General features: G+C 42.3%; 1 protein-coding gene across 1 annotated transcript in view; it reads left to right on the plus strand.

Annotated features, from left to right (window-relative positions):
* Positions 1–16,425, plus strand: part of ETFA (electron-transfer-flavoprotein, alpha polypeptide) — a gene marked incomplete at its 5' end in the record, with an annotated part of 25,680 nt that overhangs the window by 9,029 nt on the left and 226 nt on the right. The window contains 5 exons of the mRNA XM_010012702.1: positions 13–102; positions 941–1,009; positions 2,020–2,102; positions 12,444–12,509; positions 15,690–15,770. Coding sequence (XP_010011004.1) covers positions 13–102; positions 941–1,009; positions 2,020–2,102; positions 12,444–12,509; positions 15,690–15,770 — 389 coding nt within the window. The remainder of the gene's footprint in view (positions 1–12; positions 103–940; positions 1,010–2,019; positions 2,103–12,443; positions 12,510–15,689; positions 15,771–16,425) is intronic.

The following is a 16,425-nucleotide window of genomic DNA, read 5'->3' on the forward strand; positions in this document are numbered from 1 at the left end:
TAACCCCTCCACCGCCTGTTGGTCTGTCTGAATGGATTGAGCAGAAGTTGACAAAGAGCGATCGACCAGAGCTTACTAGTGCGAAAGTGGTTGTGTCTGGTGGTAAGTAGATAATATGAAAACTGTGTTATGTTGCATTTAAATAATGGTACATCTTGATTAAATAATCTGAGGCAGAACACTGTAATGTCATATGTTAATAAAAATATAAATATTTATGATGTAGTTCTTGCACGGAGGCCAGTGGGAACACACCCAACATGTATGTTTTGTGAAGAGGCAAAGCATGAGTTTAACATACGCTTGTAGGCTTTTTAAGAACACTGTCATGTTTGGCGAGTCCCTCTTAAAATTACAGCGATATGAAGTGGTTTTAGTTCCAAATCTGTCATGTTTAAAATTGTTGCTAATTGTTAGAGACATTCCAAACATTATTATCTAATGGCTCTAACGATTTTAAAATCGTTATGTTTGTATTCTACTCTGCAGGTATAAAGGGCTAGACTCTGGGTTTTTTTGGTTTTTGGATTTATTTTATTTTTTTTTTTTTTTATTGTATGCCCAGGGCTAAAAAAGTATTCTATAGTTATTATCCCACTACAGAGTTTTGAACCTAGAGCCAGCAGAGGGAGCACAGATTAGTGAAAAAAATACTGTTTCTTTGATTTCAGAGAATGGTCTTGATGGTGCTGTGTGCAGGAAATAAACCAGACAGTGGTGTTGGCTTATACATATGAAGTAATAATACTAATCACAAAGACAAAAGGTGATTCTCCAAATATAAAATACTATTTAGTAATGTATCGAAAAATACCCTATGCAAGTGTATATTTGTGCCTTTGCTAATGCAAGTATTCATGGAGAAAGTTTTCATAGACAATAAAAAAAATTTTAAAGTATATCATATTTTTCTTTCTTCATATTTTCATTAACTTTTTAGGGAGAGGCTTGAAGAGCAGTGAAAACTTTAAGTTGTTGTATGATCTTGCGGATCAATTGAATGCTGCAGGTAAACTTGTTTTCCTCCTTTTTTTAACCCTGGTTGTATTTAAAAAGGTCACATGAAAGCCAGTTTTCATATTGAGGTCTTTTATTTTCACATCTCAAAAAAAATTTAAAATCCCGTTAGTTTAACCATAGGTAAAGCTTTGTCTTCTGGTGGTCAACTGTGTATTTAAGTGCTTTTGTATGAAGCAAAAAACTAAACTGTAAGGTGCCCTGTCCTTTGCAAAATCAGCGAGTGAAGTTGTATAAATTAAAAAATGGTCTTAGCTCACTTGGAAGAGGTGATACTTTCTTCATACATCCTTACATCCTGCTCCTTTATAGACTGCCTTTCCCAGCTCTTGTACTTGGAGTGGCTCTGTCTTTGCTATGCTTCTGTATCAACAGGAGAAAACTGACCCTGTACAGTGTTTCAGCAAAATAATTTAACTAAAGGTTGGGGGAGGAGGAAGAACTGTTTGCATTAACACTTAAACTACATTAGTTTTAGATCTCACATGTAAAAATAAATTTATAGTTCTACATGAATAGCTTTGTAAATTGGTGGCTTCACTAACTAATGTCTGTGTGGCATTTTCAAGTTTCCTTTGATGTTTTTCTTTACTGTGTCTGACTTTTGAGCTTTGCAGCAAAGTGAGATGGTACATGTGTTCTATTCAAACTTGGGGGAACATTATGGGAAGGCATTTATGGGAAAATCCTCTTTTGACAAAGCAACAAGAGAAAAAAATGGAAATATGCCAGACTGAAATCCTTGGTTTTAAATATATGGCCCTTCAGTACTGGGAGTAAGGATTTCCTGTTGCTTATGAAGTGCATTAGCACTTAGTATTTGGAAGTTTCAGCCAGTGGTATAGAGGGGGATTACTATGAGAGCTTTTAAGAGGGAAGTTTCTAAATGCATGCCCTTTGAGTGTGGGACTCTTCAGTAAAATACATGTGCTTTTATGGTGATAGAAATTTGGCTCGCTAATATTTTAAAAGAAAACATTGGGAATATTTTCTTTCAACTAGTTGGAGCTTCCCGTGCAGCTGTTGATGCTGGCTTTGTTCCTAATGACATGCAAGTTGGACAGACGGGCAAAATAGTAGCACCAGTAAGTATAGAAATCTCTTTTGTGAAAGAGCTGGGGTGTTTTCTAGCGTGCATCTTCCTTCAGAGCAAATGCTTAAAAATGAGACAAGCCTTAATACTGAGCCGAGCGGGAACATTTTGGTGCGCTTGTTGCGATACTGTCCCTTGACTGCACCTTTGCAAAACTACAGCAGCAAGCTGTGATGTGAATCTCTCCTGTGGGTCAGTCAGGAAGTGTTCTACAGAGTTTTGCTGGAGGTTGTGCATGCTGGATTCTTTCATAGTTGCCTGTGCTGAGCCTTTTTTTAAGTTTCTCGCAACTCTCACTGATATGCTAGAACACGTCATTGCCAACGTAAACTTGAAATTACCTTGGTATGTGGCTTGATCTCTGGTTTTGTTTTCATTTACAGGTGATGATTTATTGTTTGAAGTTTGGTAGCCATAGCTGGGTTATTGCCATACATTCTAAGCAAAACTTTTTGTAAGAGATGGAAGTGCAAGAAACTTGAGAGAAATAACCTACAGTTTGGCTGCTGTAAAGTGAAATATGAAGAAGGGCATATTCTAATGAGCAGCTTACTGCTGGGAAATAACTTGCTGCACATCTTTTCTGCTATGCATCCTGATACCATGGGGCTGATTCTGATCCCTGCATCTTTTGGATCTAGGGTTGGCTTTTCTGTCATGTCTGTGACTACTTTCATTGTTCTTGTGACCTGGGTCAACAGATAAAGCACGCTTGAGCATTTGTATGTGGGAAGGTACAAATGTAGCTCATCCTAGTGTGGGGTAGAATGTGTGCTAGCACATACTGAGATGCAGTGATCATGGACGTAAGTAGGGAATCATGGCTAAGAACGTGGGCAGGTACGTTGATCTGTCAGATGTACGCTTTGAGCTGCATAACCGAGTAAGCATTTAGCCTTTCAGTCTTCTTTGAGGGTGTATGGCAACAGAAGGCACCAAGGAGCAACTTTTTACTTGTTAATGGTTTAATGAGACCAGAAATGGAGTGAGCTGGAACTTAGTAGAGAAACTTGTCATATTTCAACTGCTGCGTTTACCAAATCCCAGTAATATAAATAATACTAAAAAGCTGTACATGTCCAAAGCCTAGATAGGATCTGAAATATTTTGCCTTTGTACCATTAAGAGCTGTAAATTCAACAACCTCAAACCATGACTGTTACTTTTCCAGTAATGCATCTAATAGGGTAGAGCAGTACTTGAAGTTATCAAAGACATGAGCCTGCAGTTTCTGCAGTCTATCGTCAGTTCTGCTTGCTGGGGTGTCTTGAACAAGACACTTTGTGCTTCAGAGTTTTTCTGTCTTGAAATGGGGATGGTGATGTTTGCTGCTTGGTCCTCATCAGAGGCCATCTGATGATAGCCCGGCAGGGCTAGGTGGAGCTATTTTTAGGCAAACTAGTGTTTAACCTGTAAATCTACATGATAACCAACTGCTACAAAAACCAGCTTCCGAGAAATGGAACTGTTGGTAAGACTTAGGGTCCATTTGGTTGCATATTGTGTCCTCCCAGAATCTTGATAGCAGTGATTTTAACCTCAGCTCTGGAAGGAAATTGTGAGGCTTTGCGGATGATAAATACAACCCTAACTCACTCTTCTGGAGATGTCTGTCTTGGCAGCATAGTATGTAATTGTTTTGCCTTTTTTTTGGGGGGGGGGGGGTTGACATTGTGCAAGACAGCTGTAGCCCCCAGCTGGTACATTCCCTTTGCTAAGGGAATATTTGTATTTAAATACAGTGCAATTTCTTTTGCTCATGCAGTAGGCATAAAGTTCAACGTATTGCAGCTGTAGGTCTCAGCAAGCTAATCAACACCAACTCAGTGAGTGTAACTGTAGCACACATGGAATTTGCAGGTCCCCAAGGCGGAAGAGCTGGTTGTCACAATGAGGCAATCTTTAGTTGGTTGCTGCGTACCCAAACCTCTGAAAACCAGGTACTAAGCTATGTGTCATTAAACTGCATATTTTGAAAGGGCATGAGGTGAGACTGACCATCTTAGTTCTTCATTACCCGAATATCCGTTAATGAAATGGAGGATGCTGATTTGAAGACAGCTCATCTCTGGTTTGTGTGTCTTGAGGCTTAACAATGAACACTCCAGAGTCAAGGGCATATAAACAATTGCATTGAAACAAAAAAGCGAGTTTTTGATGAAGATAGAGTGCTATAACTTGCTACAGATGGCTGATGGCAACGTGTGAAAGTTATCAGAACATACAGCCACAACACAGGGTTACATCAGTGTCATCACTTCCATCTTCTAGAGAACAGTTAAAGTAGCCATGACTCAGGACTAACTAATGAAGGTTTAAACGATCCAGACTGGCACAGTTGCATGATGCTGTGTTGTTTTGCCAGCAGGTTGATGCGTTTCTCTCTCATGTCCCTCATTAACAAATATTAAGTAGTGGGTGATGCCGAGTACTGAAAACTGAGCCTCATCTTTCAGATTGTTCAAGTATTACTTCTGGATCCTATATGCAAGGACAGCATACAGTGGCTTAGAGGTATAGAAACTATCCTGTTACTTGTATTGCCAGTGTAAGTTGAATTGCTGGCTGGGTATTCAGTGTGCTGGGAGACGTATCTTAAATAGGAGGCAGTTTAAATTTGCGAATTCTTCACCTTCCTAATTCTGCTTCACTATCTTTTTGGTGCTTTAGCTAGAAAATTATTCTGTGTAGGGGAAGGTAAATTTCATATCAAGAGTAGAACTGAACTTTCTTGATCAGTTAATGAAAAGATTACACTTTTAATTACCAGTCCTCTGGCTATTTTAACAGTCCTGTAGAAGATGACTGCTATGAGGTATGCTTGGTCTAGGTCAGGGAGAGCTCATGATGTCTTACCTGGAAAATTGCAAAGCAGCTTTGTACGTTGGTTAGTTGTATTACTGAGATCTGAGTTTGGTGGTTAGTTTTGAAATGCAGTGGACCTGGTGCACACAATCCTGGCTGCCTGGGTTTTAATCAGGGGAAGGATCTTGGCTACAGGATCTTGGAGTTTGAGCCATACTTGCTCTCCTCTGCAGCTCTAGGTTTCTGATGGGAAAGAATCTTGGGGTATGTGCTTCCTTTTCTGTTAACAGTGTCTTGCCCGGTCTCAGTGGAGGGCTGGAACACATTGTTTTTAAAGGTCTCTGGAACTGGGTCATTTTGGAGACTACAAAGGGAGAAGAGTTAGTTACAGGCTTAGAAGAGGGGAGGTGCCTCTGCTGCTGCTTTTTGTGTACGGCTACTGGGGAGTGTTTCTGTGCTGAGCATTGGGTAAGAAGGTAACGATCTAGAAGATTTGCTTATTTCTTCCCTTGTGCCTTTGACTGTGGATTTGGTGAAGGAAGTGTCATTGGTCCTTCAGTAATTCTGTGACTGGCTTCAGATGTTAAGTATCCAGGACACAAGAACCTCACAGCCACGGCAGCTTCCCTGAAATGCTGATGCATTAATACATGAATAATCTGCCAGTCAAGAAACAGTGGTAGTTGATTTTGATTAAGTAATGAAGTAATGCAGTTAAGGAGTACAAATTTCACCTTTGAGAATTAGTTCTATGCAGTACCCCCCCACTTCCAAAATAGCCTTGGTTCTCTAAACTTCAAGCTCTTGTTCATGTTGGAATTTATGCATTTTGGGAGGAGTGGGGGGGATGGTGGTTGGTGTTTGAAAGGATCTTTGGTCATTTTTCTTTTGTATAATTTTATTCCAGCTGTTAAAATGTTTGACGTATTATTTGCTTTCCTTTAGCAGCTTTTTTTTTTACCTGTTGATTTTGGGTGATTGCAGCTCCTGTTTGAACATTCTGTCTTATGAGAGAGAAGGCTGATTTGTATTTTTTGAGGAGCTGGAAGGAAGGAAATTTTTAGGCATAAGTGGATATATTAAAATACAAAATGTTACCTTCCTAATTAAAAAAGTAATTTAGTGTATTCAATGTCTTTAATCAGTGACAACTGTTTTAGGAGCATATATTTTTAAATTAGAAGCTGGGGGGCGGGGGTTCCACTGTTTCTTACATGCAGGCTGCACAAAAATGAAATTCAGTTCTCAGATTAAGCACTGTATGTAGTTCTCAAACTTCAGTGTAAGGTTTCCTTCTCAAGGAGTATCTGTCCAGTGGGGAAAGGGCAGCCAGGCAGAACTCCTGTCTTGGTTTTTGTATTTTAGGTGTTCAGTTGCTGCTCTCTTGATACTTTCAACATCAGGCGCAAAATCCTACCAGGCAACAAGAAACTGAGATGCAAAGCTCAGGAAGGCAGAAGTTGGGAAATACATGATGTAGGAATAATTGACACTGGATTAGGTGATGGTGTTAGAAATGTGATATGATTGCACAGAAGGCAGATGCATTTGGATATTGCATGTGCTGAGAATCTTCATGTGGGGAAATCAGGTGGGAATTCAGTATAGATCTGATCACCAGGAGTAAACCTGCTGACCTGCTTGGGTTCAGTGCTAAAGCTTAGATTTCATACCAGAGGATCTGTCTGGATGCAGTGAGTTGCAGGAGCTTGAAAAGGGAGGCAGACTTGCAACTGTCAGGAACTGACAATAATAATGAGGGGAAAAGAGGCATGTTAAAGAGATGCAGCTTCAGTTGAGATGCTGAAGGGAGATGCTGGTTCAGTGGAAAGTCACCAAAGCCACGGAAGAATTAAGAACAACATAAGATATCGTATTAGGCAGAAAATACAGGAGTGGGATTAAATGAGAAGCAGGAAAAGGAAAGATGAATGGCAAGGAAGCATTTCTTGGCAGAGACAGAGATGAAGGTGCAGAGTGGTCTTCTACAGAACAGTGAAATTCCTGTTGCTTTACTTCTTTTACAAGAGGCTGGGATGCTTTCTAGGCTTGTGTATGCCCCAGTATTTTGCTAGGAAGCCTCTTTCACTGCAGTGAGTGGCTTTGTAGCAGCTAGTGGTCATCTTCTTGCTTTGGGAGTAGCAGGAAGAGAGCAAAACCATCACATTCTTTACTTTACACTTTCCTGTGTTTTGTATCTCTGTATGTTCAGTGGCAAAGCAGATACTTCACCTGGCCTGGTTTTGTTTTCTCTAAAATTCATGAGTGACTCCTGGCTTCATTTTGCAGTAGGTAGATACAAGCTCTTCTTCACTGTTACTTCCCATTGCTTTCTTAGGGATCATTGGCTTCCTTGGTTTGCGTATCTGTCAAGTTTTGTTTCTCTTCACTCCTTGGTGGGGAAGTTGAGTGAAAGTGAAACCAAGTATATTTTATTCCAGTAGTTCTGTTCCATTTTGTTCCCTTGGTTTCATGAGAAGTGTCAGTCCTGTCATCTTGCTTGTACTCACTTTAAATATGTTCTACTTATCAATGGGAAGATCTTCATCATTTCTGATTTCTTACACATACTGAGATGCTGAAGTTGCTCTGTTGGAACACATGGTAGATCTCCGAATTTCTCCTACCTTTAGCTAGCTTCTTTGTAGGAATGCATTTATGTTATGTTGGGGGGTTTTGCTACCAGCCCAGCAGGCGTGCTTTTTGGTAGCTAACAGATGGGAGCAGTGTTGGGAAAACTGACTGTGCTTGGGAATTATTTTGGAATATCTCCTCTGATAATTCACTGTTGTCGAAAAGTAGCTTTATAGTGGCAAACTTGAGAGAGCTGTCTGTGCAGCTGGGACTGAATTTACAGACTACCTTTCTCTGACTTGCTGAAAAGCTAAGGATTGACAACCCCTTTCATCCTGCATTATCCAGTGTAGCTTTTAACTCGAAGAAAACTATGTTCACAAATTGATGCTCTGCTCCTTTGGGGTTGGTGCAGAAACATTAAATTGTACTAAAATATTCATATGTGAGTGCATTTAGCTGAAAGCAATTGATGTGCTTTTCCCTAGAGAGAAAAAGATTGCTGTATGGCCCTGCACTCTAGCAGACACCCTAACCACGCTTAAGAGTAATTATATAGCTTGGCTGATCAGAGGTTCTTAAAGTGAAAAAGAAACTGTAGTTGGGATAGAGTTTAGTCATGTGTGCTTCTTGAATGGAACATACTCAACTGCTTCAAAGCAGTCCATGCTGCAGAACTGTTTGTTATACAGCACAGTATATATGAATGAGTGTCAAGCCAGAAAATATTTTATTGGGTTAATAGCTTGTAATTGGAAGGAATATCTTGTATGAAGCAATTTTCATTACAAAGATTTCTTTCTAATTTGATTGTCCTTTCACTCGTGAAGAAAGTATTTGAGCTGCCTTTAAGAAGAGTACGTGTGCCAAAGGGGTTTATTAAACCAGCCTGTTTAAAAGCATGCCACTGGTAGGATGATAAATTGATGTACACTGAAGGTTTTCAGCGTAATTCAAATGTTGGCATAAAAATCAATAGTAGCTGATGGTGTGCCTGCAAAGTAACTGCCTCATCTTGGGTTGCACCTGTGGGTGCTCACTGCTCTCTTACAGTAGCATTCAAAGTCACTGTAAGTTGCGACTAAAAACTGCTTGTGGTTCTCTTCAGCAAATGTACCTTAACTGCCCTAAGGCAGCCGAAGGCATTTTAAAATGTTCTTGTAGGTAAAAATTAGGTAGTAATATATGGCACAAATTATTCTATAAGTAATTGGAGGAGTCGGTGTGGACAGGAAAATAACTGCTTTGGTATATTGGTAGTTATAATCATCCACATATAACACCCTTGTGACATTTATCCTCAGCGTAACTGGCTGTGTGGGTTCTGCAGCCAGCTGTGCAAACTCATGCACATGAACTCTCATGGACTAATGTGAAAGTTGGGGACATATAAAGCAGAAATAGGAATTTAGTGGATGGCTAAGAGGGTTTTTTTTTCATTTTAATGCTTAGTAAACAAGACACACCACAGTTGTTTGTTGGAAGAAGAATACAAGGCTAGATCATACTTGAAATAGCAAATGAGAAGTTGGATTCCTGGTTTGGAATCTTGCCTTTGAATAGAATAAATCTGGGACTTGGAGTTTTGTTTCTTTTTAGGCTTGTTGTGGTGCGTATCCGTGCTTACAAACTTCGAGGTCTCCGAGTCTTCTGGGATTTTTTGTGGCCAGACAAATTAAAACATCTTGGCCTTCCTACCAATATGCTGCAGAATCGGCTTCGGCTGCGTCTGTAGGCCTTGCAAGAAGCCCGATGGGTATGTTGTGTGCTGATGCTCCCACGAGGACATGTTCTCATGACTGACACACCAAACCCTTTGGGCAGCAGCACGTCTTTAAGTACTTGCTGATTGTGCCTCCCTGCCCTCTGCTTCATGGGCTCTTCCGTCCATTCAGCTTCTCTTGCCGTGTTTCCCCCGCTGTGCTGTTGCTGTGACCTCCACTCTGCTGTCTCTGTTTGTGGCATGGCTGTAATGTATGTACAGTAATCCTTCCCTGGGTGAAACTCAATTCCTGTGAGTTACTGTAAGACAACTGTTCTGGTGCCATGCCCTTATACCACCAAAACTTCCCCTTTCCTTGACTTGAATTGCTTCTGGGGCTTTATTTGTATCAGACAGTGTGGTCAGCACCTTTGTGCAGAGCCTGTGCTGGTTTGTTCTGCCATTCTTGTGTGGCACAGTGCAGGCAGCAGCCCCTTGGTGAAAACCTGCCTGTGCAGAAACACCAGGGAGTTGATAAATGCCCCTCCACATCCTGGACTTTGACCTAAGTGCCTATAATTGTAGGCTGTGGATCAGCCACCTGACAGCAGTAATTACAGCAGCTTCCAGGGACCCCAAAAGCAGGAATTCAGAGTTGGTGTAAAGCCATCTTTGTTGGTACCTGAGAGGTGCAGTCCAGCCTCTGATTCACACTGGTTGGTGCCTTGCCGTGGGCCTCCTGTACGTGAGCTTGGGGCTACAGTCCTGACTTTGACCTCTGGCACACTAGAAACGAGAGGACTCAGCAGAAGGCGTGCTAGAAGTTAATGATTTCAGGCAGAACATCAAAGTGAGGGTATTGTCCTGAAAATAACCCTGAGATCTGAATGCCTGAGTCCTTTATGACCTCTCTGGATGCCCAGTTGAATCCTCTCCTTGGAGAGCACTGAACTGTACTGAATCTTTATTGGTCAGACCTTGTCAGTCCTTTGTGTCCCTCCTACTAAATTGTAGAATAGATTCAAACTAAGATTTAAGCAGTCAAACCAAGTTTACAGTATGGAACTATTGATAAGAAACTTGCTGTCCTGTGTGTTTTGTATGAAAACATAACTGAGGAGACCCTCCATGAATGGAGCAGTTATCTCAGCCAGAGAGCCCAGCACACGTAACCCAGAAGGGCATGGTTTGATGCATGAGAAAGGCTTTTTAGACAAGCCTGGTGATTTACAAATGTCCTTTAGATGAAACATCCTTGTCTTTCTGAGATATTTTAATAGAATATATACATAGGCATCTGGTTCCTGGTGAGCTGGATTCTTTCCAAAGGCTGAACTTCAGATGTTAAACAGCCTGATAAGAGTATCTGGTAGTCTAGATGACTGGCACTTAATGAATTGCTCTGAAGAAAAATCAGATTACAGTAATGTGTTTTTAAAAAGGGCTTGTACTAAAGACAATACGATATTAGAATAATTTCTCCTGCAACATCTGTTCTTTTATTTAGTATAATTAAAATATTGCATTCTTACCATGAGCTCTTACATGGAGGTATTATGTTACATTGCAGCTGTGGTTAAAATGGATTGACCTCCAATAGTAATCTACTCAGTAAAAAGCTATTGAGGCTAAAAAGCTTCTGAGTGTCTCCAGCAGCTGTGTGGTTTTGTGGAAGTACGTAGGCTAGATTCTGTGTTTCAGTTTCAAAGCAAGCTTTTTTAATAGGAAATACTTTGTTCCTGCTGGTTTCCCTCTCTTTCAATTTTTGCAAGATACGGCTTTTGTAGAAAAGTGTAGGAAAGCTTCATAACTTTTACTTATCTGTTCCTGTTTAAACACTAATGTAATGGGTGAAATCTGTGGCTGTAGAAACATCAGAAAGCAATCTTCCTACTTTTTGTGACTGATATAATGACTGTCAGGCCTGTATGGAAGAAGCAGTCTGCATGGTCTCCGTGGTTGAACACCTTCATTTGCCAGCGTCTTCTGCAGGTGCCTGTTTCACAGCTGTGCTTTGTTCCATCACCTTAAAAGCCACTTAACTGTGCTTCAGTTAAGTGATGCACATCCTCAGTTGCACAGGGATAAGAGTTTTTGAACCTCTTGCCCTGCCCGGCCCCAAAAATAATGTCTTGAATTAGATTTGGATGTTCTTAAATATTGACCTTAAAAGAGAATTTTTTTCGGTATTTGAGGTTGTGCCTTTTCTAAGTGTGTAGAAAAAACCACCTTGAATCAGTTTGGGCAGATCCACTAGTTTTGTGTGTTCCAGTTTTCTCTTACTGAATAAGTTGGTGAAAAGTACTTTGGTTTTCTTCTGTGAAATTAGGTAGTTGAACAGCTCAGGTTTGACTGCTACTTTGGCTTGTAGTTGTGGGAAGACTGTCATGGAGCTGAAAAAACACTTGATTTTGAATAGATCACAGCCTGGGTGACTGTCAGCCCGAGGGAAAAAAACACTTTTCTGCTGTGAGTTCAAACTGTAGATCTGTTTGCCTATAAATTTTTATCTATTTTGAACCGAAGTCTCTTTGGTGCTGCGAGCCTGGGAGCCCCAAAGCGTACAGATGTTGGTGCCTACCTGGGAAGCACTTCTCTACTCATCCTGTGCAGGAGCTGGTAGTGACTAGGGGAATGTTGAGGGTTCCCTGGCAGTGTTCAAGGCCAGGTTGGACGGGGCTTAGAGCAGCCTGGTCTAGTGGAAGGTGTCCCTGCCTGTGGGAACGGGATGAGCTTTAATGTTCCTTCCATCCCAAACTATCCTGTGGTTCACTGTAAGTGCACTAGCTAACTTGAGGGTCTGAGCTGTTTTGTCCTGCTGGTTTGAACACCTGAATTTCAGCTTTGTGCGTTCCGTCTTACTTAAAGGCTTCTAAAGGCTGCAAACAAAAAAGCCTAGGTTTTGTCTTCAGGCAACTGCGTTATCCATATGTTATCTTGCTTACTAGCTGTGCGGGGGATCTCCAGGGTCATGGGTAGCATCAAGTGCCCTGTCCTCCAGCTGAGCAGTGTCTTAGGCTTGATGCAGCCTTTACTTGGTTTTCTTTTCTCACCAGTCTTTGCCAACTGCTCCCTTGGGATGCAGCTGTAAAAGGAGAATCTCCAACTGGGGAAGGGAACCAACCGTAACTGCCCTTAATACTGACACCTTCCGTAATGTAAAAACTAATGCATGTCATTGGTGCTGAGTAAGAGAGAGCTGAGTGAAACTGCCATGGGTACCAAAAATGTCTCATTTTTGTCGTCTTCTAGGAACTTTATATTGCTGTGGGAATATCTGGAGCGATCCAACACTTGGCTGGAATGAAAGACAGCAAGGTATGTAAAGATGGGCGTGCTAGAAAAGATCGCTGAGGAAGGAAATGAGTCAACTTCCTTGCTTTTACGTCAGTACACTGCCCAGTTTTCCAGGTTTTTTAGTGTTAAAATGGCCAGTTTGTCTGCTGCTTTAAAACAAGTCAGTCCTCTCAGCCTTGCCAAAACCAGGTATTGTGGCAAAACACCTAACACAGAAAACCTGTTGCCCCGCAGCCCAAAGCAATGAGTATCAGCAGCTGATTGTCTTGGCTTATTGAAAACCCAACAACCCCGTGTGTGCCTGAATTCTATACGATAGCTCCGGTTGTGTTTCTTTCAGAGTATGACATAGTAATTCATGCATAACAATATGCAATCTGAATTATGAACTTAGGATTCCATAAAGTAAAAGATGTCTCTGACATTCCTGCATTTAGCCATTCAAACGGAAACCTATTATAAACCAGCAGTAAAACTTTAAAAGGTTTAACTCATTAGTTGCCAGAGCACGTAATGCAGAGTGGGAGATGCCTGTTGGACCCACAGGGCTGCGTTTGGGACGAGGAGCAGAATTACCTGCTGCATCACACTGTGGGTTGTCCTAACCTCCCCCGGATGATTTTAGAAAAAGGATATGTAATTTTTTTCTCTTTCCAGGGAATGACCTTGTGCTTCTGGCAGGAACCAAACCCAGAACTTTGAGTAGCTTATAAAGCCGAGGGAAAGGTTTGCAGAAATGCACAGGCAGATCCTTGGGTTTAACCAGCGACAGACTAGCGAGTTTGTGACTGCATGTGACCGGAGTTGTTCTCACAAGCCAGCCTGTCTCTGCCACCTTACAGTTCAGTGCTTTTTGCATATATCATTTACATATTTTGGAGGGGAAAATCATGTAATCTGGATTTGGGACACAGCACCCCTTTCGGAGCCTCAGTCTTCTAAAATCCGGTGCTGATGAGCCACACGATTGTTAAAAGTATCTTTGTTTTGAGGTGCTTGTTCTCCACCTGGGCTTTTGGGTGGGCTGAGAAGGTGGGTAGCTGGGATTAGTGTCAGCCATTGACTGAGAAATGTGTATTCAAAGCTGCTTAAAACTTGATCTGACCCTCTTTGTACTTACCTTCTGCCTTATCACAGTTAAGGCACCAGCTGTTACGGGAATATATGACTTCAAGTGCCAAAATTACCTTTGATTAAAAAAATACTGGGCAGCAATGTTGTCCTGTACTGTAACAGCAAAACCTCTACTTTTTTTAGCTTTTCCAGTACCATATTTGATATTTTGAGATGTTCCTTTATAGGAAATAAGGACTCATGAAATCTGTTCTTTAGAGATCTGTACTTAACAGTTCCATTTCTCCCATATCTCAGAGGTTTTCTGGCATCAACAAGTGTATTGTAAAATTCAGTTTGGAATGTGTTCTGCTTTCCCTTTAGCCAAAGCACGGCGGTGGTGTCGTTACTGAAAAGATCCAGTTCTTACAAACATAAAGCATTACAGCCACGGGAAATCTCTGGAGTGTCCCTTGTCTTCCCCAGCACTGTGAATTGTCTGGCATTGTGAACTTGGACACTTCAGGATATGTTTTTCCAGAGTAGTTCGATGCTTTCTACCAAGTGAGATGTATAATTTATTTGTCCTTTTACAAGCCAGGTAGAAAATGCAGCTCTTGAGGAGGCCTCGCGAGTCGGCGTTGCTTGCTTTCCTTGTTTTCCGTTCCCTCATGGGCTACTTACAGTGGGTTTTCTTTCTAAGATGTAACTTGCAAAGTTCTGTTGCAAGCAGGGTGATGCTTTTGCTTCTTGCCGTGGAAGTAACTTTTTACTAAGGAGGGACTGGGCTGCTAAACTAAAGCTTGAGACAGTTTTAGAAGCAACTGGTGTCTATTTTTGTGACAAGGACAGAGCTGGCAGTCCCCAGGTGGCTTCCACCACTCCCAGCATTGGGTCTCATGCCCTGTGACCAGTTCTGCAGAGCACGGTAGGGCCTCAGAGGATAGTTCAAGCCTTTATTGAGGAAATACCCTGGGGGGTCACAGCCTGGATTTTGGTTCTTTGCTCTGCGGAACTGTCAGTGGAGGCTTGTGTTTACAGAGGCGGGGACTGAAATGAAGCCAAACTTTGGGAAAAAGATTTTCGGGGAAGCATTACTGGAGAATATGCAGGTGTTTGCTTCTGAGCTGGCAGGAGGGCAGCAGGAGCAGCGCTCTGCTGCAGGTGCTTCCTTCTTGCCATCATGCTGTGGTCCTTCTGTATCGCGAGTCATAGGATACAAATGACCCGAGAGTAAAAGAAACGTTTATGTGGGCCTAAACCCACAGGCTTTGCGAACTTCTACCTTTGAGTTACTGCTATGAGGGGTACAGCACTGAGCCGCTGATTGTGTTGGACAAATACATTTAGGGGAGGGAGTAAATGAGGCACATGAGCTGTGGGTGCCTGGGAAGGGTAGGTCAGTGTGTCACACACACAGCTGCTGGGCGAGGGCTGTCTCAGGAGGCTGGGAACAGCCTGAAGCAGGCTCAGGCTGGCAGCGTTCAGGATGAGAAGGCAGCAGTGGAGCGCTGTGCTTCCAACGCCGCATTGGTGCAAGGCTTGTTCCGCAGGCTCCTGTCCTTCCTTTCCTCCCATCCTTTATGGAGTGCTCCCCATCCTGGTGTAGATCTTGATGGGGACACCCCCATGTATTTTGCAAGAAGCTGTCTCAGATGTTACAGAATGATTTACCTGCGTGGCAGAGTTTAAACCAAGACAGACATTTTTCTGGACCATTGCTTTGGGATTTCCATCATCTGCATTTTTCTACAACCCAAACGATGTGTCCCTTTAGGCACAGTTTAGATTGTACTTGTTTTAAATGAGTTATTTCTGTGATGGTAGTGCTTCGAGCTGGCAGGTAATCTTTTGTACTGTTTTGTTTCTAGACTCTTCAACAGGGAAGGACACCCCGATGTATGCGATGAGCTGGGATGGAGTTTTTATGGGGGGAGGTGTTTGTTTCTGGTTGTTAATTTGTTTTTTGGGATGGAAAGGAAAAGATGTTAAAATGCTACAGCCCCTGTCTTCTGCTTCCAGGGGCTTGGGGAAAATTCAGCTGGGCTTCCTGGAGAAGGCCTGTCACTGTGATCCATCCCTAGACATTAATCTGTATCTCTTTATATATATATATATATTCACATGGTGATTTACTGTTTCTTGCAGACCATTGTTGCTATTAACAAGGATCCAGAAGCTCCAATATTCCAAGTGGCAGACTTCGGCCTGGTGGCAGACTTATTTCAGGTGAGGCTAAAGATGGAGCTGTGTGGGATAACTGAGAGTGGTAACAAGAGCTCAGCTCATTCAGTCTGTCTGTGCGAGGGTGTCTGCCTTAGGTTGTTTTGTTAAAGAATTTGCTTTCTGATTTCATTATTCTCATGCTAAAAATTGGATCCCTGCACATCAGAGAAGCCGTCAGGTGTGCTGGGGGGTGTCCCAGCCAGGCTGCCTCCGTTCCCATTTCCTGGCTGTGACCCATTCTTTGCAGTAGTGGCACATAGGTGCTTACATACGTTCTTTTTTAACCTTCCTGAAGTGTGACCGTCCAGCGTTGTTGGCAGGAGAAGCTGGGACTTTTGCCTGGGCTGCTGCCCATGAGGAACTTGCAGCACTCTCTGGGAGGGCTGCGCTGAGAGCCAGCCCGTGTGCCCTCGCCTGCGGCTCGTGGTGGGGCCCTGGTGGAGGCGCTCCGCGAGCGGTGCAGGCACAAACGCTGCCAGCACTTAATGCCATTGCTGAAATAGTGCCCGCTGGCTCAGCGTGAGCACGGGCCCTTCTGTGAGCCACAGACAAAGTCGCAGTCTGAAGAAACACCATGTAGACAATTTCCTTAATAAATTTTGTACGAATGCATTATTTCCACCTAATGGAAATGCAGTGCTCTTAAATAATTAAGCAG

The sequence above is a fragment of the Nestor notabilis genome, unplaced genomic scaffold, assembly GCF_000696875.1.
Source record: "Nestor notabilis isolate BGI_N333 unplaced genomic scaffold, ASM69687v1 scaffold24284, whole genome shotgun sequence".
NCBI lineage: Eukaryota > Metazoa > Chordata > Aves > Psittaciformes > Psittacidae > Nestor > Nestor notabilis.